At 42.6% G+C, this 26,362-nt stretch overlaps 1 protein-coding gene across 1 annotated transcript in view; it reads left to right on the top strand.

Moving 5' to 3' along the window:
- Positions 1-4,874, top strand: part of VCAN (versican) — a 90,746-nt gene extending 85,872 nt beyond the window's left edge. The window contains 3 exon segments of the mRNA XM_017738680.1: positions 837-981; positions 1,478-1,660; positions 2,120-4,874. Of these exon segments, the coding sequence (XP_017594169.1) occupies positions 837-981; positions 1,478-1,660; positions 2,120-2,250 (459 nt within the window). The 3' untranslated portion in view covers positions 2,251-4,874.
- Positions 4,875-26,362: the final 21,488 nt, after the last annotated feature.

Below are 26,362 nucleotides of genomic sequence, written 5' to 3'. Positions count from 1 at the left end.
TCCTGCTGATTGAAAAAACAGACTGAATCCTCCGAAATTTGCATCCAGAAATGACATTGTGCTGATACTTCATAGCCATTTGAAGGTTCTTTTATGAGGTTTTTTTTTTGTTTGTTTTTCACATACCAAAAAACAGATTTCTACTTCTAAAAGTAATGTACTTTGAAGAATCGCTTTCTGCTTTTATTCATATATTTTTGTAGACGTCTGGAGCTGGTTTTTCCACAGAGGGCAGAATTTGGGTCACCATTTCTAAAGCTGAGAGGCTGCTGTCTGGGCTCAGTCTGCCACCTAGGATTTTTAGTGGAAACACCAATCTCCAGTGGTTTCAGGGGCCACATTCTGACTCTTTCACTTACGTTGCACTTAATTCTGCACATCATCCTATGGAATGACTTCATTAAGTGAATGAAGTCATCCAGTGTCATAAATAATCCGAGTCTAGGTAGTCAGTCTGTAATTTCCCACTTAGTAGATGTGGACTAATGAAGGTTATGGGCTATTTACTCTATTTTCTTGCATTATACTTTATGACTCTCATGTAGGAAAGAATGTTCTAGACACACTTAGGATCCAGTTTTCTTCGTGTCTCTTTGTTTTGTTCACCTGACATCAGTTTACAGTAAATGAGAAGTTAGACCAGATTATTTTTCCCCTTGAGATGATCTTTAATAGGGTGGGAAGATATTTTACATCTACCTTTGTTCAGCCCATACTTAGCAGCCTGATTCAAACAGTTCAGATTGCTCTTCACCACAGGTGATGCCATGTGCTCTTCTGCTGATGTAAATATTCTCCAGCACTGGGAATGATGGTTTTGCTTCTCTTTTCTGCAGCAATATGAGAACTGGAGACCAAACCAGCCAGACAGCTTCTTTTCTGCTGGAGAAGACTGTGTTGTTATAATCTGGCACGAGAACGGGCAGTGGAATGATGTCCCGTGCAATTATCACCTCACTTATACCTGCAAGAAAGGAACAGGTACAAAAACCATGTTTCCAGTGACAAAACCATAATTTCCTGAATTGCCATTCAATACTTTTTGACATGTTCTCTGGACCTTGATGGATCAGTTTTAAGTCCTTTTGAGTGGTCTGTCATTGAGGATGACACGAAGAGTCTTGAAAATGGGACTTTTTCCTTAAATGCTTGTAGTAACTTCACTGGTTTTCAGGTTTTTGAAAAACCACTTCTTTGTGTGAGTATGCCAACTTTTTGGCTTGAATTTATGTTAGAATTTAAAACAAAAACACAATAGTAACCACAATGTCTGCCATTTTCCAATTTTCATCACTTTTGGTTTATGAGACTGAAGATCTACAGGACAGATTGATCCCCTGTCCTTGTCTGGATGTTCCTCTTGGGAGTCCAGCTGAGGTCCCTTGTCACCTTCCCTTAGCCATTGCTCACAGGTCAGTCCCAGTTCAAACTGAGCTCACAAGCTGAAGTTTTGGGTGATGCTCTCTGTTCCTTTCAGTGGCTTGTGGTCAGCCTCCTGTGGTGGAAAACGCAAAGACCTTCGGGAAGATGAAACCTCGTTACGAGATCAACTCCCTCATCAGATACCACTGCAAAGATGGTTTCATCCAGCGCCACATCCCGACCATCCGGTGCCAAGGGAACGGACGATGGGATATGCCTAAAATTACTTGCATGAATCGTGAGTTCTCTGAAAGCAAACCAGTGGCAAACCAGAAACAGTGCTAATTAACCATTAATAAGTAATGAACATGTATTGTAAGAGATGAGCAAAGCTGGCAGGGCAGATTGTGGCAGCCATACTGCTCATTCTGTCTGCAGGAAAATACACCAAACTTCCAAAACTAATTGAAATTTTCCTGTTTTGTTTCTGCAGAAGGCATTAAGATTATTTTAAAGTAAGCAGCAACACTGTTAGAAAAATCCTGGAATCAACAGGTTGCTAATAATGCTAATGATTCTTTCTGCAACTGGGTGCATGCCTGTGACACTGTCACAGCTCCAGTTAATCATTTGTTAACCCTCTAATTAACCAAGAGTAAATGGAACTGTGATCTGAAGCGTAGCCAGCCCATTTGCACTTTAATTTTAAATGATTTTCCCTTTCTTTTTTTTTTTCTCTCCTCCTTTCTCTCTGCAGCCTCCACATACCAAAGGACTTACTCTAAGAAATACTACTACAAACACTCCTCATCGGGCAAGGGGACGTCGTTAAACTCGTCCAAGCACTACCACCGCTGGATCAGGACGTGGCAGGACTCGAGGCGCTGAGAGCTAAATGGTGAATGGGGATTTCCACCATTTCAGCCAAAGTCATAACTTTCTGTGCCTTTTTCTATCACTTATAGGAGTATTATTAAATCGTTTTGAAACTATGGACTGCAGTATTCACGACGCGTTTTGCAAAAAAAATTTAAAAAAAATTACGGTGTTTATCAGAAAATTTAAGAAATAAATAAAAAAGAGGAGAAGTGCTTATGGGGATAAAAGGAAACCATTTCCAGCCTATAAAGATTATTAGTTTTCTATATGCCATCGGTGTGGACCGTTTTATGATATGTACCAGCCTTCTGCAATATTTAAACAGCTCAATTTTAGCACCAATGAAAATGTAAATAAGATGATTTTAATGTTGTTTGACTGTGTGTTGTTTTTAAAATCCTGTATATAAAATGAAAAGTCACACTAATTTCAGGCATATTTATGGTTAGAACGGCCTCAGAGGTCTTCAGTCATTTATGACGTTGTTTCTGTGTTGTTTACCTAGGCTGGAAATGGTTGAAATAATGACTTCACTGACTGAAATTTGCAATTATCAGGTGAAGATAAACACACAAGTGACATGACTTTTTTTTTTTTTTTTTTTTTTTAATGGGAACTGTGCCAATTCCCACCCGAGGTACAGTTTGTGTCCCGTGAGATGAAAAGTTTAGACAGAGCACATAAAAGTGGCACGAAGCATGAACTAGGGACTGCAATATGGAAAGTTTTTTCTGCTCTCCATTCCAGCTTCAGCACACGTGAGAAAGGACTGCGTGGAGGAGTTGTGTATGACAAGGAGAGCCTGTAAAATTCCAAGTGCTAATACATTAACTTTATCAACCAGGGCCACTTTTTTTTTTTTTTTTGGAGAAGAGGAAAAAAAAAAGGAAAAAAGGAAAAAAATTACTTTCACAATATTAACCACAAGGTCTATATTACAGGTCTCTGCATTCTAAAATGGAGGTAGACCTGGTGTTTGGGGGATTTTTTTTTTTGTAAAAAACAAACAAAAATCAAAAAAGTAAATAATTTTGTATATATAACCATTTTTTAATCTTTTTATAAAGTAATGAATGTTTGTGTATGAATGCTGCAGCTGTGAAGCGTACATAAATAAATGAAGTAAGCCATACTGATTTAATTTATTGGATGTTATTTTACCCATACAAAGAAGATTCAAAGAGCTCACCAGTGCAGTATTAGCCCCTGAGCTCCACTTTTGGAACCATCTCTCAGTTCAGCTTGCTCTTTTTCCCCGGAGAACAAAATTCCTGCTAAACAGGATCATTTGTTTGCGGCTAGATGGGTGAGAACTGTGTGTGACCGACAGAAGAATCAGGATCTTGGCTTTCTCTAAAGAAGTGTGTGCACAGATTGGTTCTAGGCTGTAGCTGGTGCAGTGTGTACGTAGGAGTTTTCTGTTATGATTTCTTGCCCTGGTCAGTGCCACCGCTGACCTCAATGTGTACAGTGAGTGTAGGAGGTGACGTTTGAAACGGCCTCTCCACGGAAAGGACTGTTATTCCTGCAAAGTGCCTTGCACACCTTTGGGCACAGGACAAAAAAAAAAAAACAAAAAAAAAAAAAAAGGAAAAAAAAATTAGAAAAAAAGAAAAAAATAATAATTAAAAAAAGAAAAAAAGAAAATAAAGTAAGTTCCTTAGGATGTACCTTTTAAAGTAACATGAAAAATACACACAGGCGCGAGGTTTACGCCTTTGTGTTCGTGTGGGGTTGTGATGGAAAAAAACTGAGAGGGAAAGGAGAAGGATTGAAACCCAGCCAAAATAGCAGAGCTGCCCATGGAGTGACCTTGCCACAGCTCGTTGGGAGCTGAAACCAGAGCTCCAGACAACATCCCCTGATCTTGAGGAATGGCAGAGGCTGCTCCCCACCCTCGTGGCGGGGCCTCCCCGCGTTGGCCGGTCCATTCCCCACCCCTCGCCCCCAAACAATGCACATAATACTTTTCTCTATTTATATTATTATCTTGTATAGTGTATAATGTGAATGTCTGGGGTTTTTTTTGTGAATGAAAGTCTAAAATCTTTGTAACTTTTATATCTGCTTCTGTTTCACCAAAGAAACAAGGTTCTGCTATACTGTGACTTGTCTTGTTATTGCATGTCTTCCTGTTTAAATCTATGCAATGTGATTTTTTTCATATGAATACAACCAGACTGTCAGGTACTTCACAATTACCATGGGCTTGGTCAAGTGCCCGCTGGAGTCAAAGAGTCAGCTGGCTGAACTTTAGTAGGTGCTGGATTTGACTTTATATGAGCAGCTTTAGGGGATATTTTAAGATATACATTGTATGTTTTGAAGTCGATTATTGCTTGTAAAAGTCAAGGCTCTGTTCATAAATATACACTAATCTACACATCACTTCCTTGTACCAGAAACACACAGAACAGAAAATATATTTTAACACTTTGCAAACTTTCTCACCATATGTATAAAAAACCCTGCATAGATTTGTTGTTTTCTTGTCTACTTGTTGGATTTAAACAATGTTGTAAGACATTCAGATAACATTGTGATTGTAGTTTTAATTAGGTTAGATGCAGTGCTTATATTGATTTTTTTTTTCACCTCCTTCTATTACGCATAATAAAATAGGACTGACAACATTCCTTATTAAAAAAAAAAAAACAACAAAAAAACCCTAAAAAAACCTGTCACCCATGCTTGTTTATTTAGACAGGGAATGGCAAATTATTCAGCTCTGGAGAATTTCTCTAATACTGATGTAAACCTTGAAATGTTTCTGTACCAACACCCTGCACACACTCGTGTCACAGAGTTGGCTCTGCCCTGAAGTCAGGGTGCTACCATGACAAACACCATCATTCCTTCACCTGGAGCATCTGTGAACTCTGTGGAACAATGCTGGGGTTGGAGTGGAGGGATAGAAGACAAAACCAGAGATGTCACAAGGGCCTGGAGTGACTGGACAAGGGGGAATGGCTTCAAACTGGGAGAGAGCAGGGCTGGATGGGATCTTGGGAAGGAATTGTTCCCTGGCAGGGTGGGCAGGCCCTGGCACAGGGTGCCCAGAGCAGCTGGGGCTGCCCCTGGATCCCTGGCAGTGCCCAAGGCCAGGCTGGACATTGGGGCTGGGAGCAGCCTGGGACAGTGGGAGGTGTCCCTGCCCATGGCAGGGGTGGAACTGGATGGGCTTTAAGGCCCTTTTCAACCTAAACTATTCACTGGTTCTATGATCTGAATACAGATTTTGCATTTTTTTGCCCATGACAGTCTCTGCAGAGTACCCATTTCTGCTCTGAACATCCTCCTGTCCCTTCGTGTGTTTCAAACGCTGTTTGAATTCCTGGAGTGCACCCCAGAGGCTGACACCACACAGGGCAGAGATCAGCCAGGCCAAGTCTTTTGGGAGAGCTGCTCGAGCAGCAAGAGAAGGTGCTGGCTGGTGCACACATTCCTCTTTTCCAGCTACACCCTAATAGATGCACAACCTCATGAAATTAGATAGAGACAGCTCCATGATGGCAGAACTTCTTTGGTTTAATGGGATCTCCTGCCTGAGACATCACAACTCATCAGAAACTGTAGGAGAAAACACATGTCCCTGGAAAAGCAGCAGTTGGCCAGCAGGATGCAGGCAGGGGGCTGCCAGTGGAAAGGATTTGCTGCCAAGAGGGCTTTGGGATCAGACACTGCTTTGCCAGGGCAGTGGCTGGAGGAACACTGAGGTTCAGCATGTGGGTATGGTTAAGGTCAGTGTCTGTGATAGTAATTTTAAGAGAAAAATCTTCATTTCTGTAGGTGACATCTTTGCCCTGAGCACCAACAGAGACCATCCCTGGGCCATGGGAGTTGCAGCAGCTGGTGCAAAAAGGCAAATCCCTCCTTTTCCAGAGAAAACAGAAATTGTGTTATCGATTTTAAGCAGTGACGTGTCCAGGACTCTATGAACACATTGTTTTTCCTGATGAATGGTGAAAAAGATGCAAACAATGCTTGGATGAAACATGGACAAAACCTTGAATGCCACAAAAACCTGTTAGCACGGCAGAGACAAGAAGTAAGGACAGAAACATCATCCAGAAAAAGGTGTTTCATTTCAGCCCTTCAGCAGCAGACGTGGAGGGAAGTTTAAGAGCTTTTACAATGCAATTTGGTGGCAAATTCTGTTTTCCATAGCAAATAAATACTTTAAAGTGGGGAAGCTGCCAGCTGTTAGTGCTGCAGAGGCTCAGTCACTGTGTAAATGCTGATAAAACAGAGAAGCAGAACCTTGAGTTCTGCTACTGAGGAATTTATTGCTGAGCCAGGAATGGATTCACGACAGTACCAGAATTTCCAGATGCCAGTAGGTGGGAGAAATGAAATGAAGCTGAAAATGGCCCAGCAGCTGCATTCTGTGGTGGCTGGAGGAGAAAGTAAAAGGAAGGCAAACACTGTTGGTGGTCCTGCATGGATGCAGTGGTGTAAGGAGCAATTACCAGGCTGCCGGGATTAAGCTCTGGAAGTTACATCACGTAGTGGTGAGCAGTGCTGTGGCAGTAAAAATCCTTACTGAGACAGGAGGGCAGTCATTTTAGGGAGGGGAATAAATGGTGTGGCTGTATCCAGTAGCAGGAGCATGGCAGGAATTTGGGCCCTGTGCTTCTTACAGTCTTTGAGGTGATAATTGCACGTAGTGCTCCTACTTGGTAGAGGAAGAGAGCAAAGCAGAGGTTTGGCACAGGTCACACAAAAAGATCTGCAGCAGATCTGAGTGTTCACTAAAGGCCCTGTTCTTTCACAGCTTTGAAAAAATAAAAAGGGGAACAAGAAAAAATTGACATTTCTAAGCAGCTGGTTTAATTGCAAAAGGCAGCAGGAACCCAGTTTGCTCTTTTCAGAGTTAGAACAAATGTTGGGCTCACAAAAGTACCATGTCTTTGTCAAAATAAATATTCTTAATAAGCTTGGGAAAGGAGGAAGAAGCACCAGATACTGCTGATGGTGCTGTTTGCTTGCTGAACGAGGGATTCCTTTGGTTCCCTGAAGGCAACTTCTTCCACCTCTGCTTAAGCCAGGGCAGCTTCCAGATGCACTCAAATCCTTAGCAACGATCCAAAATCCAGGAATCAAAAGGATCTTGGGTTACCAAAGATCAAAAATTCTTACCAAGGATCAAAAATTCCAAAATGCATGGATTTTTTAGTACACAGCAGGGTAACAGCCCCTGTGTCTCCCAAAAGTGCATTTTCATGGGAATGCGTGCTCTGTTAACAAAACCTGCATATTCTGGTGAATGTCAAACCATGCTGCAGCCAGGCTGGTATTTGGAGCTTGAAAACAGCTGATGGTAAAAGGCTGAAATGCCAGATCTTCCCCTCTGCTTTTGGGGGAAATCAAGATATTTTCCTCTCAGCAGCCTGAACAGGTGGTGCTGGTTTTCTCATCCTTCCAGGTTATAAGGAGAATCCCGAACCCAGGACAGAGGCACTGATGGTGCCAAAGACATTACACTTCCTTAAAGCTGGCAGAACCCATCTCCCTCATCCCTGCAAGAGGATCTGGAGAAAAGTTCTGTCCCCTTGCACTGTGCCATAACTGACAGATCAGTGGATGAGGCTTTAAGGGAAAAGATATGATTTGGAATAGTGATCCCTTCTCCCCCACGTCCTTCCCGTGCTCTCAGCCTGGCTGACTCCCTGTGGAAAAGCTTCCCAGGCTGACGTTTTCAGAGGCAGAGTAAGAAGGGAGAAAATCATCAGGAAATCAAACCGTTGAGAAAGGGAATTCTGATGGGGGAGATGGAAATGCAGGAAGGGTGACGGGAGAAAAAGTTCATGGGTATTGATTTGAAAATGGAAGATCAGTCTAGGCTAGCTTTGTATTAGGCAGGAATTTGAATTTATACCAATGAATTTAGACCAATCAGACAGTGACACCCCCAGAAAATGCACATCAGTAGAGCAGCTATAGATGATAAAACATATATGCTATTCTAGTTTTTGATAAACTGGCCTAAATGTGTGTGTGCTTTGGTGGTACTTTTTGTTTACAGTCTATAGAGGTTTTTTTTTTTAATCTACTTCAGTCCTTCAGGACCTTTTTTTTTAAGACAAGTCCTTTTAGCCTGTGTTTGCACAATTGGGCTACACTTCCTGTCACTCTCTGGTCCTTGGAAATTGTTAGGAACAGCTAACTTGCACTTGTAAATGCAAACATTAGAGTTTAAAATGACAGGCTGTGTGGACACAGGGATTTTTCAAGTTGAAGTGACATTAACATACTGCTGGAGTGAAATGGCTTCTAAAGATAAGAGCTTTGGACATCCAGCACCACTTAGTGCTGCTCTTGGGAGTGGAGTGGGAGGTTCTTCCTGAAGAAGATATTCCAAATGTGAAAGTTAAGGAAAAACTTGGGGTTTAGACTACAAAAGTCTTTTGAGATTGGCAATATACTGGATAGTAGCTAACTGGATTGGTCCCAAACCAAAGGACAGATACCCACCTGAATTTGGATGTGAAATGACCAGTTTCACACCTCTGAGCTGTTTTATGGCAAGTAGAGTTAATGGTCTGACTGAACTGCACAGGTTGTTGGGTGACCTTGCAGTCACACAGTATTTTGGGGTCACCTTGGGAGCTATTCCTGTGTTCATTAACCTTGGGGCACAGCACCACTGAGGTCTGATGCAAACCCCTGCACCCCGTTTCCCTCAGACACATTGCTGACTTTGCGTGGTGAGGGAAACACATTTCTTTCTGCTCCCCTACACCACTCAGAGGAGGTTTATATGGGATATTAGGAGCAATTTCTTCACTGAAAGGGTTGTCCAGAACACCAACCCCCGCACCTGCCCAGCTCTGGGTGAAGGGTACCTGCCCTACTTTCCTCGTTCTCCAAGTACCAACTCCCCTGTGCACACAGATCTGATATTTGGGGTTTTATTCTCCACAGTTCCAGCTCTAAGGCAGCATGGCAGATTAAGTTCAAGCTCTGTGAACAGAAGAGAGATAATTCAGAGGCCTCTTATTACTTCTGATCTCTGAGCTGTGCAGGGATCACAGCTCCAGGACTGCATCTGTTCCCAAAATTTTCAGAAGAAAACCATCTTCTCTGCATAATCTGTTTTCTTGCTGTTATGGAGGGAGACATGCAAAAATAATATACAAGAAAAATATCTCCTAGAAGAACACAACAACCTTCAGGTGATTAAAATAACCACTGACAAGATGAGAATCACAGGATTTTTCCAATCCCTGTCTCCCTGCAGGAACATAGGCACACAAATGGTGGCCTTTAGTGGAGAATTGCAGAGGAACCATATGGGCCAGGGACAAGCTTAAAATATGGACTTTTTTGCAGATGTAGCAGTTCATTCTGCAGTTGGAGAAGAACTTTTTCATGGAAAGGGTGCTCAGGCCTTGGCAGGGGCTGCCCAGGGAGGGTTGGAGTGCCCATCCCTGGAGGTGTCCGAGGCAGGGCTGGAGGTGGCACTCAGTGCTCTGGGCTGGGGACAAGGTGGGGACTGGGCACAGCTGGGACTCCATGATCCTGGAGGGATTTTCCAGCCTCAGTGATTCTGTGAAATCATAGAATTTAATCACAAGGAGGTGCTTTATTCAGCCTTTCCTTAAAAATGAGGAAAAGCATCAAAATGGGCACAAACATTAAGAATAGACTGTACAAATCTACTAATATATTACATATCTGATTCACGAGCAGGCGAGGAGGAAGAGCTGGAGACTAGAGAAATATTATGAAAAACTCATTGTCGGCGTTAAGTTTTAGTAGAGGTTAGTAAGTGTCCTTCCAAGATCAGCCTCTCCACACTCAGGAATGAGATAAACTCCAGGAAGAATTTAATACATGGATTTTATTCATAATTACGACATCTTCGTTTTCACATGCGCAGAAAAATTAAACTCATATAGCTCTGCCCAAGGGCAAAACATCTCTGGATGAAACAGCCAGACAGGTGATAGTAGCAGAATGGAAATTTTTGCATTTTAAGGGACTGTATCTCTCTGTTTTGTACCTTTCCTGCAGCTGCCTAACAGATATCTGAGATACCCTCACCGAGGGAGATGGATGTGAAAAATCTTTTATTTGCTTCCTTGTATTATTTATTTAAAAAACAAAGTAAGTTGAAAAGTGAGACCAAAAAAAAAGGAAAAAAAAGGAAACCAATCAGGAATTTTTTCCCCAAAATCTCAAGAGGAAAAAAAGTACCTGAACAGAGAAAATATTTGGTATCTTTAGGGAAAATTCACTACCTTAAAAATTAATCCTGTTGATGATAGATTCCCAAGTGACTCAGAGACTTTTAATTCCTGTGAGTTTATCAAAATGATGTTGAATTTTAAGATGTCTTGCAAATCTGCAGCATGTATTTTTGTTCACTGATAATTAATACTGCTGTTCAGCTATTGAAAGAATTGCTTTGGGTAGCTACAATTCCGGTTTTATATCATTACCAGTTTTATGTAATCTGATCTGACATGAATCAGGGCCAGGAAGAAAAAAATACAATAGATTAAAGAATGACTGTACTAATTAATAATCAGTATATGAGCAATGCCAAAAAGCCATATGTTTTTACACCATCATCCTGCAGGTAAATACATACATCCAAGGATCATGAGGAAATGCATAAGCATAAAGAACTAGGTCGTATGAGATTTTAAACCTCCACACACCTTGTTCTTCATTTAGGTCTGGGCTTGTGCAAACAAATTTCCAACACAAAATGGTTCAGCACACCTGAGATTTCAGGCTCTGATCCAATATGTATTGTTGTCACACAGTATTTGATTTTGCAGTGTGATTAACATTAGGCCCAAAGGCAGTGTTTACTGATTTAAAGTCAAAAACAAATGATGAGACGCCTGTGACTTTCTTCCTTGTGTGTTCAGGAGCAAGTTCAGAATGGCAAGGTTGGAGCTCTGAACACGACTATCAGCAAGATCAAATATTCAGAGAGAAAATGTGCCATGAGGAAACTCTGTTTGCTGCTGATGCCTTGAGAGGCCACCTAGAAACAGAGACTGGACAGGAGTAAGGGAATAAGGCAGGGATTTGTTTGAAAGGCCTTCAAAGGTACCCCTGGGGAGCCAGAGGCCACTGCCCAGATGGACCCCAAGGTGGACCCCAGGTCACAAGTTCTTCACACTTTTATAGGTTTGGTTCATTTGCATAGCAGGGTGAATTCTCCAATTAAAGCTTCAGTTAATGATGGAGTTCCCCCAAGCTCACCTCCCTCTTAAGATGTTGGTTTACACACTTTGGGTCCAGGAGGGTCTGGGTGTCCCTGGAGAGCAGGCCCAGAGAGGCTTTGTTGTGTCTGCCTGGCACAGAGAGCAGAAGTGAACAGGCCACAAGGAACTGCAGAGTCACACACTGGGAAGCACAGGATTGGAAAAATATTAAAACCTAAGGCATCACCATGAGCACAGATGAATTTTTAGTTTTTAAGGCTTGCTTACAAGTCTGTAGAAGAGGCCTTGGGGGCTACTGTGCTCACCGTTTTCTTTCAGCCCCAATCTCAAACCCTCCCGCCCCTCATGGTTACAGGTCAGGCTTTCCCCAGTCCTCCTCCCATGGTGGTAACCACCCCTTTAATCTGCATCACAAGGAAATGCTGGAATGTAACTGATTTTTAATTAATTTTTATTTTTTCAGGTTTCGCTAGGAAACCACGAGGCCGAACATTTCTGCTTTTTAATGAAGGCTGCATAACTGAGTGATTTGGAGAATCTAGAACCCCCTCCAAATATTACTCGGCCTGTGGTGAAAGAGTTGAATCTGATGCCTTCATGGTGCACGGGAAAAAAGGAACTTCTCTGGTGATCTGCAGAGAGAGATTCATTCAAAATCAATGCTGAGACATAACCATTTGCACCAACAACTACTATGTGCATTTTATTAATAATTTTATTTTGAAATGACTTGGGAAATTCCAGTGATTTTAATACATTTTTCATTCTGACCTCTATTAAAGTTTCTGGAACTGAGAGGAAAAAACATATATATTATTTGCCTGTACCATTTGAGTCTTCATGGCGGCACTGTGTATCCTTTATTAAAGCAGAGAACACTGATGAGAGTGTTAAAAAGTGTGTTTTCATAGAAATTGCTGCTTGGGTTTTTATCCTCTTCATACGTTTTTAACTTCACGAGAAAACTGGCCTTTCTGACCAGATCACGACCAATTTTCAGATTTACCCTTGAAGCAGGAAGGTGGAATGTTTGCCTCCCCTTCAGCAGCTGCAAGCAAAGCTGTCAGTCTGTCTTCACACAACAACAATCCAGAAACATCAGTTTATTTTTCCTTCTTTGTGTATTTTACTGAAGGAATACAAGGCCCATTTAAGGACCATTTGGTCAAGCTCCAGCACACAGAAAGAATACACAAAACTGTTCCCCCTCAGGCATAAAAATATGGGTGTGGGGAAGGATTTCTGTAGGTGAATTAAGGGAAAAGAAGGAGAAACAAGTTTCTGTGATGTGTTAACTGAGAGAGATTTACAGGGGTTTGTAATTTAACAGATTCCACCTAAGGATTAGTGTCCACAGACTTTGAGGTTGTTATGTTAGCTTTTTTTTAATCATATGCAACCAGCTATGGACTGTGATAGCTGTTTTGAGTTAAATATCAGTATTTTATAAGCCAACACTTTCTAAACTAGTTTCCCAGGCCTCTGATTCCCTGCTGCTCCTCTGGAGTTTTATTTCCTGTTAGTAGCTGAGCATGGGCAGAGTTATTTTTATTAGCTCCATGATTAGTTACAGTCCCCTGCAACATGAGGTGTCTCTCTCAGAATCTGATTTGGCTTCTGGCAGCCACAGGCCAAACCAAAGTCTCAAGTACTCCATCTGTTGATGTTTCCAGCTCATGAGAAAAAGTGACCTCATGTGGCCTGTGAATTTGTGGTGTTTTCTGCCTTTTTACAAGGAAAATGTGCCACGTGTTTTCTCCTGCAGAGAGGAGGAATATCCTTGGATCTTACCACAGTGATCTGAAGCTGTGGTGGACTACAAGTTACTCTTTCTGTGTGGATGGGCCGCAAAAATTTGGTGATATGCAGATTCAATCTCTGGAGTTTGACCTAAATATTTTCTGTATTGAGGGGGAAAAAAGAAAGGACTGCACTCCCAGCAACTCTTTCTCAGTTTTTCTGTTGAAACAGAAGATTGAAGGGGTTTAATTTTCTCTGCCCTGTAAAAATGTCTTTTTCTAAACTAGATTAGTTAAAGGAATGAAAAATCCTCTACCTTCCTATAACCTTTCCCTTTTTTTTATATCCCTAGATGGCCTTGGCTAAAATAGCAAATTTAATCTTAAGCCAGAAATACTGTTTCAAATGGAAACTAAAAACCACTTGCTTAAAAGCGTATTTCTTCTCCCTGTCATCCAGTCAACAAGAAAGGCTCCTGAGGATTTTGTATTTTTCTCCTGGCAATAACTGATAAAGGTGGGATTCCAAAGAAGGTGCAGAGCTGGGCGTAGGTTTACAACAGTATCAAGAGGATTGAGGGACACAAGAATTGTTCAGCTTTCTGTTCAGCTTTTTTTTCCCTATAATACTTTTAGGATCCTCTGAAAAAACCTCTCCTCTGTGCTTTATTTATTGGACCTGTCCACTGACAAGGGCTGCAATTGCAAATGTCAATGACTCTTCGTGGCAGTGGTCACTGCACTTGTATCCAATTGAGGATGTGAAACACAACTCGGGCATTCCTCGCAATTTGTATGGAAATTAGAGCACTAAAGCTTGCTCAGTGAAGTTTCATTCCTTAACTGATTTCTGGTTATGAACCAACCTTGTGCACTGTCCCCTGTAAAACTCCCTTTTATTCACTCCTTAAAGGAAATAAACTCAGTTAATTCGTTTCAGGTTTGTTACTAGTAATAGTCTTTCTAGACTGGATAAACCAATTTCATACCTGTTATCAAATAATTACATCACAATAATGCGCTTTTCCCCCCACCCTGTGACAAGAGTGAGTGGTTGGGATGACCTGGATGACCTCTCTGAACTCCAGGTCCTTTCCCTTCTTTCCTTTAGAGACTGTGTCAGGATCAATCCCTTCAGCACCCAAGGGGTGGCACAGGAGTGACAGAGATGGGGACAGCAATGCCATCACCTCCTCACCCCAGATGTCCCCTTCTGCCTCCTCTTTGCTGCAGAGCTGCCCAGCAGCAGGCACAGGGCTCACAGAGTCTTGTCCTTTGAGCAAGCCAACGCTAGATGTCACACACAGGAGGGTTATTGCAAGGGGAAACAGCCTGCAAGAAAAGATTTCCTTTCCTTTTTTTTTTTTTTTTTTCTGTTTTACTTTCTTTTCACTTCTTTCAGCTTCACCTACGGGTTAACTCGTGATAGACCAGCACATCTATGAACGTTGGTGGCTACAAAAAAAACCAAAACTTATGCATTCCGTGAGTTATCCAAAGGAGAAAATAATCCCTTACTCCTGTCACAGGACCAACAGCTGAGGTCTGGGCTCTCTGTCTCCAGACCCCTAGACTTCAGCATGACTCCGTTCTAATTGGGGTTTGCTTAATGTCTCTTGAAGGTGGTAGACTGCCATTTGAAGCTGAATATTACTTAAAATTGTGTTTTCAGATATTGTACGTCGTGGGTGGAAGCTGCTATAGCAATTCCAACTCTTCCTGCAATTACAATGACAGTGTGGGAAATTAGAATGAAGCCAAACCTGCACTAGATACTCCAGATAAAGCATAATTATCCTCTGCACACAGAGGGTTTCCTGACTAATTTTGGACAGTTCATATTTTCATATTTGCATTAATACCCTCAGTTCTCGGTCTTTGGTAATGACTAGAATAGTGAAATTTTGGCTTTATATAGCACTTTTGATAAGTTTTCTTTTTCCTGGTTGTAAAGTTCAGTAGTTTTATTAGTTAAAGTCTGAGCTTTAAAGTGTGAGCCTCAAGTTTTCCCCAAATTATGCAAAATTCCACAAATCATACTTGCAACGCTTTCATTACTTCACCTTGGAGACTCTGGGGCAGGGGGGCAGTTCTTTCTTGTTGTGTGTATCAACACTGCCTCTTATTTCTATTAAAATCACCACAGTTGCCCAGTGCCCACTGCAGTTTCATTTGCAGTCTGGTTGCTTTTTATTACCGAGTAACCATTTTAAATGATTAATTGATGCCTGGAACACAGAACCTCTAACTTTAATTTTGTATACTTTGTTACTTCAATCTTTAGCAGAGAGATATGTTGGTGGTGTGGAAGAATCTGGTAAAAAAAAAAAAAAAGTACATTTTCTGGTAAAAGTGTGCTCACTTGAATGTGTAAGGGAAAATATCCTGTGGCATAGAGCCAGCAAGTCCTCTCCATTTTCAGGATTCTAAAATCTTTGTGGTTTCCTCCAGGGAGTTAAAGCTTCTTCTTTTTGTTTCTCCAGCCTCTGCAGCATCCCATGTGCTTCTTTCCCTGCCACTCTCCCTAGCCCAACTCTGTGGATCAGCACATGAAAAATGCAATTTTACAGTATTTTTGGAAATGATGAAACAAACCAGGAAAGGGAAAAAAGAGCTCCAGGTATTCTGGATTGGTCACTGTGAGAAGAAATTGCCAACAGCCAGTGCTGGAGTAAGATGAAGAATAAAGAAAACAGCTTTTCCATTGTCTCTGCAATTCCCTCTGGGAACTTTTGGTCTTTCTGAGGCTTGTTATATCAAGATAAAGCTGGACACCCAACAGGAACTGAAATCCTGGGCAGGAGTGTGTGGTACCTAGTGAAGCTTGGATGTCCCGTGGTAGCAGAATGCCAGTTTCCACCAGGACTGGCTTCCCAGTCATCTCACAGATGAACGTGAATGGCCATGAATTATGTAGAAAATGGTGACTGGAATAGTTAAAGCCTGAAATTATCGTGAATTTTTACAATTATTTGGTTTCTGGGGGGGAGAAGGAGGTGTTGCCTTGCAGATAGTGGGGTTAAGTTACTCAAAAAGAAACATGCAAGGATGAAAAGCAGAACAGAGGAGATTGTATTCAAACTTTATGTGGCATTATTGCAATGTCTCATTGAAAATGTGACACTGCTATACCTGCATTTAGTTGGAATCACAGAACAGCTGGGGATGGAAGGCACCTCTTGAGTCACCCTGTGCTTGAAGATGGGTCAGCCACAGCAAGCTGACCAGCAATTTTGATTTTTTCCATTTATGGAGATTTTGTAATCTCACTGGACACCTTGTTCCTGTGTTTGACCACTCTCACAATTAAAAAGTTTTTTCGTGTGCTGAGTTTGTGCCCATTGCTTCCTCTCCTGTTACAGAGCATCACCGAGAGGTGCTGGGCTCTGCTTCCTTTTCTCCAGGACTCAGTGACCGGGCATTACAAAGGTCATTCCTAAGTTATGATGTCTTGTAGAAGGGCCAGGCAGTAATGTCATTTGCCTGAGTGCCCTGCAGATGTATTTATCTGCCAAGCAATGTCAGCCTTTTAATCAAATAAATAATTCATGGCCGGCATGTGATGATACCAGCGCCTGGGAATTGTGCACTGTATGGAGTGAAATAAAGCTGTCAGCGTGAAAGGGCAGTGTTAGAGCCCAGGACGGATCAATGGAGGCAGAAGAACATTTCTATTTGATTTATAAATAAGTGATCTTTTTTGGAAGGTCTGATTTTTTAGAGCTGTACTCTGGTGATTGCCTTCTTCCATGATCAGCCAAGACTTGAGACGTTTTGAGTAACCTGAACCTTATCTTAGTTAAATGACAAATTCACTACTTTTAGTAAATTCAGTGACATTTTTAAATTGATTTGATTCAGATAGACATAAAGCAATGAAAAAACTCCTACACCAGTGCTCAACGGCTGTTGGACAATGTCCTTGGGGCAAATGGTCCATTTGACTGCTCATGACTTTCCACAGGATTTGCCAGTTATTTCTCACCCAAATACAGGGTTTAGGCCTAGTTGGTCCCCTGAGTTGCTCGTCCTGAGGCGGCTGGGGATGAGCATTTTCCCTCCTGCAGAGCCCTTGGCAGCGGCACCGCAACGCGGTGGCCAGGGGCAAACGCCAGCCAAGACAGGGTTGTTTTTTCTTGCGGTCCCAACAAGAGTCTGAGCATGGTCACAGAACGAGGGGTGATTGCTGAGTGAGGAGAGAAACAGCCTTTTCATGGGCTGCTGACAGCTGGCCAGAGCTCGAATTAGTTTTGGGTGTTTATGTTTGTGCGCAAGTGGCCGCGTTCGTGTGGGATCACTTGTGGATCAGTTTGAAACTCCATCACTCAGCAAATCTAACTCTCAGTGATAATAACAGCTCGGCTGTGCTTTGTTTTTTCCATCTTAATCTGAGGAAATAAAATGAATCTTCTTATTTATTCATTTATGCAAAAACTTTTTCCTTGTATCTAGAGTTTACAAAAAACCCCCATTCCCGAATGCTCTTGTTGGTTTGGTGAATTGTCACATGGTTGGAACCCCATTTGAGCCTGAATGCAACTCACTATTAAGCAGTAACAAAAAATTGCCTACCATTAGAAAAAAAGCAATTATTTTCTCTTCCTCTTCACCACAGTTATGTTTCCGCTGTTTTTCTTCACTTTGAATTATACATTTCCTAAAGATACCTTTTTTGGTTAGAAGATGTATTTTTACTTTTCTGCTTCCTTCGTGTCTTCTTCTTTGCACGCTCACTCCCCCCCCCACCCCCCCATCTTTGCCCCAGAGTTTGTTAAAATCTTCATATTGATTTTTTTGTTAGTATGGCATCAAACCAACCAAGTTGGACACAAACGCTAATTTTAGAAATACTGCAATATTTTACCCAAATAAAGTGGCATGCAGGCAGCTTAGAGCAAAAATTATCAACAGTGGCATCTGTACAGTTTCTTCTGTCAGTGACACAGACCTCTGCAACTTTCACATGGGTGCTTATTTCTTCTGAAAACATGTCTCCAAAAACATCCCAAAAGAAGCAGTTGTGTAGAACGAAGCATTACTGTGGAAGTGAATCAGTGTTCTTCCCTTAATAATGGGGCTGCTCTTATAACTGGCTTTTTAGAGTTTTAACTTGCAAGAGGAATGAAATTGTGAATCTGTGCTGCATTTCCAAAGCGCAGAGTCCTTGTAATCTTTACCCAAAACTTGTCAAATAGACAAAGAGTGGGAAATACACAATTATTTGCACATTGCCTGCAAGAGGAATGTCTTTAGAGCAACCTAAGTCAGCTTTGCATCTATTTTTCATTGACTGAAGGGTTGGAATGGGGTTGAGGATCAAACCCAACATCTGGGCGTGCCAAATGCATCAGTCTCCTGGAGACAAAGATTACTTTTGCTAGCTAAAATCTCCTCCAGAGTGAAATTTGTTTAGATAAATGTTGTTTACTGAGAAATGCCTGGAAGCTATTTTCATTAGATTCTTTCCCTTTTTTTTTTTGTGTGTGTGTGTGTGTGTGTGTGTCTGTTGTTGGTTGTTTGTGTTTTCTTTTGTAATTTGATTAACGTGAGCCCAATTTCTTATTCAGTCGTGGGACTGGTGGGTAAAATGCACAAACTTCAGCAGAGTTCAAATGGTAAAGAGGTGCATTTATGATTATTCAAAATGAGTATTATTGTTCAAGCACATGTAAAAGAAAACCAAAGTAATGAGAAATGTTGGATATTTCTCATGAAAAAGTGGGGGAGGGTAGTGATGAGGGGGTGATTTTCTCCCTGACCAGAGTCCCGAGCCTCACAGACCTGGCATTTACTCTCTGTTGGAAACAGCAGCTTTCACCATCCATTGGGAAAGCTAATCACGACACAGGCTGTCAGACCGTTTCCAAGACCTCTTAGGGCTCTCCCTGGAAAAATCCAGCTGCCCCTGAAGGTCAACAGTGTTTCCCCAGACCCCGACGAGCAAATCTCGGTGTCCTGCTGTGACCACAACAGAAGTGTTGTGGACCACGGCTGCTTCTAGTCCCATCAGGCAGTAAAGCAGAATTTGAAATGCACTGGTGGGTCAAAGGGTTGAACAAGCAGAGAATTTGCTGGAAGATAATCCTGGACACTGCATGGCAATGCTGTGTGGCACAGCAGCTGTAGCTGTGGAGGCTCAGCAGCAAAGGGGACCATCAAGCATTGCACAAAGTGCTAAATTACGAGACAAGAATTTGGATAAGACATTTCCATGACTCCTGTGACCACAGCTGTGAACTCCAGCTGAGATGCAGACAAAACTTGCCTATTTCTTGGCAAGAAACAGCAAGCAGCAGGACTGTCTCTTCAAAAGATGCCTGGCAGTTTATCTTGAGGTGTCCAGTCCATGAGGCTAAGTCAACATTTAAGATGAAGGGGTTAGTGATCTCTCTTTTCTCCCCTCCATGGGCCCAAAGTCCTCTCCTCTCTGATTTATGAGTTCCTGCTGGTTTCCAAATGGCCCCTGATCCTCCCTCTGAAATCTGAGATCCAGAGGGCCCTCCTGAAGTTTCTCCTTCACACTCAAGTGAAAAAAAAAAAAAATCAGACTCCAAGATTCCTAGTGGATATCTTGTGAGTATCACCCTTCCATCCTATCCCCATAGGTGTTAGCAGAGGAGAGGGGCTATGGATTATCACAGCCCACATGAAGCCCTCATGAAGCGGGGCAAAGTTATGTCCATTTAACGTGGCACACACGAAAGTCAGAGAAATGAGTTGTGTAAGATGACACAGCATTTTGTGACAAGTAAAATGCCGGAACCCAGCCTGCACAGAATCCAACCTGCACTAATCCCTTTCCTGGGATCCTTTCCTGGGATCCCTCATTGCAAGAGGGAGGAAGATTTGCTGATCGAGTGGGAGGCAATCACAAAAAAATCAATCCAAAGTGAAGTGCTCATTCAGTGGCTTCCAATGAAATTTACTGCTTGTCATCTTCCTGACAAGTTTCTTCAGAATGTTCAAAGCTTGAGAGAAATTGGCGGTGTTTGAAATTTGGCAGCAGGAAGTGTGATGTATTTTGGGGCTGTTTGATGTGTTTTTGTTACACATTGGTCCTTATTATTTCTTCCACTATCTTTGTGCAGATTGGAGCAGGACGCTGTGAGCTAACATGGAAATATTTGGCAGCTGAGCAATGGAGCCTGATGTTTTTGGCAGGGGGGAAATGGATGCCATAGCAGTACTAGAGTATGTGCTGTGTTTGAGACACCCCTCAGCTTCCTACAGAGGTCTTTTCCCCGAGTTTTGAATGCAGTGTTTCAGGTCAAGGCAGGGAAAATATTCTTTCAGTAAATTCTACGTGATGCTGGGTGACTTTGTGATGAGCCTTTCTGGTCTCTGTGTCTTCCCTGCGGGTGAGGTGAGGTGGCTGTCTAGGGCAGGACCTAGAGTCCTTTAAAATCCGTGGCCATAAAACACCAAACAAACTCAGAACTGTGTGGCTTTCAGAAAGTCCTTGGCCAAATGCCACTGGATCTTGGGGATATTTGTGATTAACACAGCAACCTTGCTGGAAACTCTGAGCTGTGACTCCTGAAGAGTGTAAAGGACTTAGGCAAGAAACATCTTGTTTTTGTCCATCAGGATAAGCTTAGGGGATGTGGCAGGAACCTTGTGTCCCTTGTCTTCTGTGCTGCACGTCACTGACTGGTCCAGTTGGACACATCCATTTTGGTACTGTCACTGTGGAAAAAGAGCAGGTGAAACCTGAAGGTGTGACTGACAGGAGATTTGCTCGAAACAAATGCCACATTCTACCCCAAAGTCCTTGAATTTATTTTTCTGAAGTAAATTCATCCAGTGTCTTCGTGGGCTCTGCCAACAGTGCTGCCAACACAGCATAAAGCAGTAACATTTATAAAACAGGTTCCACCCTTGCCTTGGTGGTGGTTGCTTTATCTCCCAAACCCTTGGTGCTGAGTTGATTGGAAGGAGAACATCGATTTCTTTATTTTGTTCTGCAGTCATTTGATACAAGATAAGATACCTGCAGGCACCTGATCTGATGGCGTGAGTAACAGGAATTTGTTGTCTTTCCAAGTGTTCTTCCACCAGTGGGTGGCCTTTGCTATCTTCCTTGGATAGATGCCCCATTCCTGAATGCTGCCACATTTTTGTGGGTGGCATCTCAGCAGCTGTTCCTTCAGAATCAAGATCTCCGCGGCTTTTAACCAAAAAGACGTCAGAAGTGCTGCACTCCTTGGCTTATTTCCTCCTTTTCTTTGTCCCAATCTGTCTGTGAGGTGACTTGCCACTGTTCTTTTTCATTAAATAATCTACTGAGCCAAAACATTATTGAGCCAGACAGGGGTGCCAATGAAAACTGACACACACACACACTGCAATGAATCATTTGGGGCTCAGCTGAGACCTTGGCACACGTGTGGCTATCCCACACAATGACATGTTTTGCTGTTGATTGTGCTCAGGGGTCCTCACACTCTGTGTCAGATATCTGACAGGGATGTATGTCGCACTTGACATCTAAATAAAAATATTTAGAGGACTCTTGCTGCTCTGTATGAGGTAAACCCAAACTAACATAGGTTTTCATGCTGGTTTTGTAGCCTGAGTCTGCTGTGTCTCCTTGGACCCTTCACAAGTCTACCCTGGAAATACAGAGAGGTTAAAATACAAGCATGTGCTGCCTGTGAGGCCTTGGGGGACCAGAAGGGGGATGATGCAGCCAGCATCAGGGACTGGACCTGGAGTGCTTAGGTCAACTGGCCTTGAGGGTCCAGGCTCTCAGGAAGGGATGAGGGAGGCAGGAGGTGCATCCCCAAACCACAACAGAGGACCCAATACCAACCAGGAACAGAAACCAGGAAGAACTTCAATTCATTCAAAAGGAAAATGAAGATTGTGGGGTGGATGCATCAGGGCAAGAGAACTCTTCTTTACCGTGTTAATTTGCCTTTGAGGATGTTGTCATTCTGCAAACTGCTGATAAGTTATCCCGGACTGTTTAGCTTAAGTTCTGTGTTTGTCTTCTTCACTCTGCCTGGAAAAAATCAGAGGCCAGACAGGATGATCAGCAGTGATGCCAAAGCCTGGCTGTACCCTGCAGCATGAGGCTGAGCAAGAGTGAGAGAGAGTGGAGTGGTGGGCCCTTAGAGCCAGAGACACAGCTTATTTTGGGATCTGCTTAATTAGCAGCATGCTTCATTAGAGCCAACAAGCCCTCCCGTTCTCTCTCCAGGACCAGCCTTCTTAGCAGGAGACTGTGCTGCTTCACAAGGCTATTTCTTCACAAAAGTATGCCCATTGTGCAGGAAAATTCACCCCTCAATAGCCACGTGGAAATATTTGTCTGCATTTGCTTCTGATTCCAGCTAAAATGGCTAAATCTGATTTAAGAACCAGTCTCTGAGAGATGGCCCCTGTGAAAGGAGCTGTGATGTGAAATGCCGCCCCTTCCCGCCTCCCTCTTTTCCTTGGCACAGGCATGGAGATTGCTCAACCCCTGGAGCTGTCTGGAGCACAAACCTCTGCAGGAGCACGCTGCAGCCAGGCACTGAGGGAAATCATCTGCAGCCACAGAGAGATAACAACATGCACACGTCCTGGGACCGTGTGAGAGTCAGCATAACAAATCCGGAGACACCATCAAACAGATGAGTTTGTAGTAAACATACGGACTGAAAGAATTATGGGCAGCCTTTCTCCCCCTTAGGACAAACTCCCAAAATGGGAAGGAGGGGAGTGAGAAATTTGGAGTTTGAAAAGTTCAATTATTCCTGGAAACAAGAATAGCTTTGTGGGGTTTTTTTCTTTTTTTTTTAAAAACAAAACAAGCCGACTCATGAACCTTCACCCACTTCCCTACCTGGTCTCTTTTTTTTCCTTTCAGACTGTGCCAGCTCAGGTTTTCTCTGTGCTGCAGAACACATGAAGCAGGTAGGAAAAAAAAATGTCATTGAAAAGAAATACCTATTCTCCAATTGCCCATAATTGGTGTGGCAACATGGATCCAGATTGAGTGAACTAATCTTTTATTTTGGAACTTTTAGGGCAGTAAAGCAGTTACATTTTCTGTTCTGGTGAGGCCAATGTTCCCTGCAGTCCTTACTTGTCATTGAGGCCCTTTCTTTTGTCCCAATCCTGACAGATTTCCACTGCATTTTTCACTTAGTCCTTGTGAATACCTGATAGGGCTGGAGAACCCCAGAGCTGGTCAGAAAAATGCCAACTGAGAAATGTCTGGGGCCTTCATAAGTGTAATTAGGGCTACAGGGCTCTTTGCAATTTAGAATGGACAATTTCCATTACCTTTCATGTAGAATTTGGACTCCACAAAACTGTAAATTTCACCCAGTGGCTTTCGGTTCCATCCCAGTTATTTGTTAAGTGCTGTTTGTTAAGAAGTCATCTGGTCTTTATTTAAAAGCTAGGAAATTAATTGAAACTGATGGAGGATTTCCACAAATGACAAACTCCATCAAACTCATCACTTTCAACCTGATTGAAACAATACTTCACAATGTTTCCGGCATAATACTTGTTTTTATGGATAAGTTAAGGAAGAATGAATGGCCTTTTTTGTGAAATCTTGCCTTGAAGCTGTGGTGTTGTACTGCCAGGTTTTCATTATAATTACTTTTTTATATTGCAAGTCGGTCACTAATTCAATATAAACTTAACAGGAGTTTCAAATATGTCCAAAGTGAGTTCTTAAATACTGATCTAAACTCATTTATGAGCATGAACTGGCATAGAGTTTTAGCTGTGTAAGTTCAAAAGTAAATTAAGCCAATAAATGAAGTGTGGGAATTAAATGGCACATCCTGACTCAGTTTTCATTCATTCTTTTGCTCATTAGCCTCATTGCATGTGTTTTTCCCTCTCTCTGTGAGGGAAAAGTGTTGGACAGGTCTGGTAGGGGAAATCAGAGCAGCAGTCGGGAGTCTGCTGTCCTTCAGGTGGGTCACAGGACTAAATCATGGCTCTGTTCACTGGACAGTCAGAATCTGACTGTGTCACATCCTGTGTCTCACCAAATTTATGTTTCAGAGACAGATTCTGAAAATCAGTAACTCAAAATCATCCTGTGCAGGGTAAATGTGGTAACAGCAAACACAGGGCTTCAGAGTCACCTGGGTGGTGTCATCTGGCAATCGCAGTTATCAGAGTTTTCTTCCCAAACTCCCCTTCTATAAACAAAATAAAGCAATTTCAAGCCCACTTTGGAGGGTGTTGTGGTGCTGAGATCCTTAGTGACCTTGCTTTGAAGGTTGCCCAGAGCAGCTGTGGCTGCCCCTGGATCCCTGGCAGTGTCCAAGGCCAGGGTGGACAGGGCTTGGAGCAGCCTGGGACAGTGGAAGGTGTCCCTGCCCATGGCAGGGGGTGGAATGAGATGAGATTTGTGGTCCCTTCCAACCCAAACCATCCTGTGGTTCCATGGCTTGTGTTTGTCTAGTGAGAACTTCTGGGACCTGAGTCTTTCTGCTGCTTGGGTGAATCAGTGACAGGTGAAATCAACACAATGGGAATGCTTTAAACTTAAAGAAAGTAAAACAGGTTAAGAGTCAAGAATGGAGACAGAAATGTAAGGATCCCAGACTCCCCAGACCTCAAGTTCAAAAAATGTGCAAAACTGACCTTGGGTTTCTCCTCCCCTACCAGAAATTATATCTGCTTGGCCTTGTAGCCCCTAAGGATGAGTCCTCCCTCCCTGTGTTCTGAGAAATCAGAGTGAAACAGGCAAAAAAGAATCCCTGACTGCTAAAGCATGTTACAGAATCAGCCTATTTTATTTTTTTGGTGTGGAAATATCGTTGAAAGGCATTTTTCTTTCAGTTGATTGGGGTAGTGTTTTCCTCATGTCTAGATCTGACTTCCTGAGCAGAAGACATACTTTTACAGAACGCTGTTCATTTAAACTTAGGGGGAAAAAAAAAAAGTGTGGGGGGGTGGGGGGTCAGGGAAAATATTTTCTCCCCTAGCTTCTGAAAAATATAATATTTTCTGTATTTTTTGATTTTGGCAAAGACTGCAGTGTATGCCAGCCAGAAAGTAAGTAAAATACAGTCAAAGGCTGCCCTTGTCCACATGTTTGAAATGGACTACCAAAAATGCATCATTTTTTCCAACATTTTTGTTGGGTGGAGCGCGGAAGGTGATTCCCCCTTCACACCCTAACATAAATATTTGTACAGAACAGCTCTAGCTTAACCTGAAAGGAAAATTCTGAGAGTGCTTCAGAAAGCCTGTGGCAGGAAATAAAAACTTAAAACAATTTCCATTAAATTTCTGGCTCTGAACATGATGTCGTGGGCTTGGCATACGCCGTGGGTTTTGAGTCAAACAAACGGCCCTACAGAAAACCCCAGAGTTTTTTGACTACATCTTCACAAACTGTCTCTGTTACTCACCAACCACTGGAAAAGGAGAGGAGGAAACGCTGTACTGCCTTGGGAGAGCTCTTTAAATAAGCCTGCTGTCCTTGTCTACCTCCTCACTGAAAAGCAGAAGAATAGTGAAAGGATTCCCTATCTAAGGGGGAAAAAAATTGCACAGCAACACAGACACAAAGGGGATGTATAACGGATCATAGGACAAGCACTTGTTTTAAAAGTAAAGGGGTCTTAGAGGATTGAAGGTTTGGGTTTGCTGCAGATTGCCCAGCTCTTGCAGTGCTGTTTCCCCCTACCCCAGAAAACCAGGAACGTGCCTAAATTGGGTACTTGGGGAATGGTGATGAGCTGAGATTTAGATTTAGACCTGTTCCTGTTTTTTTCCCATGCTGGTTTGGGTTAAACCTCGTAATTATCAAGTGACCCCTTTGCCAGTGCCTCAGTTGGAGGCTTCACGGCTTTGTAAGGACAGAGCTGAGGCTGGAGGACAACCCCAGCTGCCCTCCCTGCCCTGGATTTACCCTTCTTGCACATTCACAGTTGTGAACCAGCACTGGAAATGTTTCCCCTCTCTGGGCTGTGGCATGGTGGCCCAGGTTTGACCTGCCCTCCTGCTGCAGGTAACCCTTGAGACTCTCCTTCAGTTTTGTTGATGTGGCCCCCACTACCACAAATAGAGAAAGTCAAGAAAAAAAAAAAAGTTGCAAAAAAGAGATGTCCTGTACAACCCTTCCAGTTTCATTTATAAACTATGGCAACCGATCTCTCAGCTACCTCCTTAAACTGATTTTCTCCTAACTTAAAGCTGAGGACACAAGTCTAATGCATCTTTACCTGAAAG

The sequence above is a fragment of the Corvus brachyrhynchos genome, unplaced genomic scaffold (assembly GCF_000691975.1).
Source record: "Corvus brachyrhynchos isolate BGI_N302 unplaced genomic scaffold, ASM69197v1 scaffold376, whole genome shotgun sequence".
NCBI classification, from domain to species: domain Eukaryota; kingdom Metazoa; phylum Chordata; class Aves; order Passeriformes; family Corvidae; genus Corvus; species Corvus brachyrhynchos.
The sequence above is the reverse complement of the archived record's forward strand: the minus strand, read 5'-3'. Positions and strand labels throughout refer to the sequence as shown.